Source organism: Didymella exigua (genome assembly GCF_010094145.1).
Source record: "Didymella exigua CBS 183.55 unplaced genomic scaffold M421scaffold_56, whole genome shotgun sequence".
Taxonomy (NCBI): Eukaryota; Fungi; Ascomycota; class Dothideomycetes; order Pleosporales; family Didymellaceae; genus Didymella; species Didymella exigua.
The window spans coordinates 203124-205080 of record NW_022984830.1 but is presented as its reverse complement, the minus strand read 5'-3'; the positions used below and the strand labels follow the sequence as shown (position 1 = coordinate 205080).

Below are 1957 nucleotides of genomic sequence, written 5' to 3'. Positions count from 1 at the left end.
ATCTTATCTTTATTGATTGTGATCCAGCTGCATGTCTCGCACTGCGCACCATTAAGCGGCTTTCCTAGCTCTTCTATTGGCTGCGCGGGCTCTTCTAGGAGCTCAATCGCGCTTGGAGTGACGGTCTTAAATTGAGTGAAGCGCTTAAGTATCTTTCGCCGTAGCGCAGCAGATGCAGCATGATATTTGCGGAGATGCGCATCAAGACTCACAACTGCTGTACAGTGCTGCTTGCAAACAATAACGCTAAAGCCTTTAAGAAAGCAGAAAACGTTATCAGAATTGCTGAGTGTGAGCTGCCGGGGCCATCTGTAGGAGTTTGCAGTGTTGTTTTCGCTGCTGCCTGAATTGTTTGCTTGGCTGTCCCACACAAGCTCCATCGCGCAGAAACCCTAACCCTACTACTTACTATAACAGCACTAAGTTTTGCTGAATAGACAGACAAAACGCTCAGCGTCGCTGCGCAAAGTATATAAGAATTGAGTTTGTATGAGATATTTTTTAATTTAGGCCTAAAGTAATGGCGGGTTGGTGGTGTTAGGGTAACGCGGGGGACCACCAAAGCAGATCGCTTAAAAGGGGTCAAACCCTAACGCTAAGCCTCTTTTGCCGCGGTTTGGTGTCCTCCCCGCGCCCTTATCTTGGCTAGGTGCGCGGTGCACTGCATTGTCTTGTGCTGCTGCTACTCAGTTGTGCCAGCGTTGTCCAGCATGCAGCACGCCACGCACCCATTGCGCAGCTCATCTATCAGTTCCTCTACCTGCTGCTACTCCGTGCTCGCCTCCTGCTGTGCGTCGTGCCAACTGCGCGTCCCCTCTCCGCACTAGTTGCACCCAGCCGTCTCCATGTTGTTGCACTCCACCCGCTTGCTGTCCAAGTAGCTGCTTATTAGCCCTTGTTGACACCCGCTGCTAATTAGAAACATGCCTATTGCCTGCACGTCCAAGTCGTCGCTCTTCTGCTTCATCATCTGCTTAACCTCGCCCTGCTCCACCAACACTACTGAATCCACCCTTTCGCTAGCTCGCCCCCCACGCCCACTCTCCTGCGCGTAGTCGATCATGCTCCACGGCATCCTCACGTGCAGTATGAACACGATCCTGGGGAAGTCTACCCCTGTGCCTAGCGCTGACGTCGCTGTTATCAGCCCTCCTTCTATCAACCACTGCTTCACTTAGTCCTCACGGTCGGGCACGTCGGCGTGATAGCACCCACACCCCAGCACCTCAGCTAGCTCTTCACACTGCTGCTTGCTGCGACAGTACAGCACGCCCTTCCAGCCTCTGCTAAGTAGTAGCTGCTGCTGCTGTCGACACATTGCCACCACTGTCTCTAACGCCTTACCACGCTCGCACCACAACACGTAGTACTGCGTGTTTAGCTGTACAGTGCTTGCCCGGATGTACATTGCGCACGGAATTAGCATGCTTGTTGCTAGCTCACCCTCCCGCACTGGCGGAAGCGTCGCTGTGAGCAGCACGATCAGGCACGGCAGCAGCCGCAAGTTCTTCAACTCTGCCAGCTTCGGCCGCCAGTCGCTCGACGTGAAGATGAGATGACACTTGTCCACCACCACCTGCCGCAGCAGCCCTTTGCTGTGCAGCATGTTCGCGTACCCTATGAAGTTGCCGTTGCTTCTTGTGTCACCAGCCATGTCTGCGCTAACCACAACTACGCTCGCCAGATTGCTCTCTCTGTGCTTCCACTTGATGCAGTCAATGCCGCACTTTCGTATGCGGCTCACCAAGTCCTCCATCAGCGCTCGATACGGCACTACCACCACCGTCACCCCAGCGTCCGTCAAGCAAGCCGGCACGCTGAACAGCAAGCTCTTGCCTCCGCCTGTCGGGAGTACGACAATCAGCGGCGTCTGCTTCCCTAGCACCGCGTGCAGCGCCTGCTCCTGCTCCACCGACCGAAACCCAACGTCTTGCTTGCCTAGCACCTGCTGCAGCCC

The 1957-nt window shown here is 55.0% G+C and overlaps 1 protein-coding gene across 1 annotated transcript; it reads right to left on the bottom strand.

Annotated features, from left to right (window-relative positions):
• Nucleotides 1-1174: 1174 nt before the first annotated feature.
• M421DRAFT_76521 (P-loop containing nucleoside triphosphate hydrolase protein) lies at nucleotides 1175-1954 on the bottom strand (the record flags this gene model as incomplete). The annotated part of the gene is made up of 1 exon (XM_033597227.1): nucleotides 1175-1954. A coding segment is annotated over one exon (780 nt), but the record flags the coding sequence as incomplete, so codon positions are not given.
• Between the last annotated feature and the right edge of the window lie 3 nt (nucleotides 1955-1957).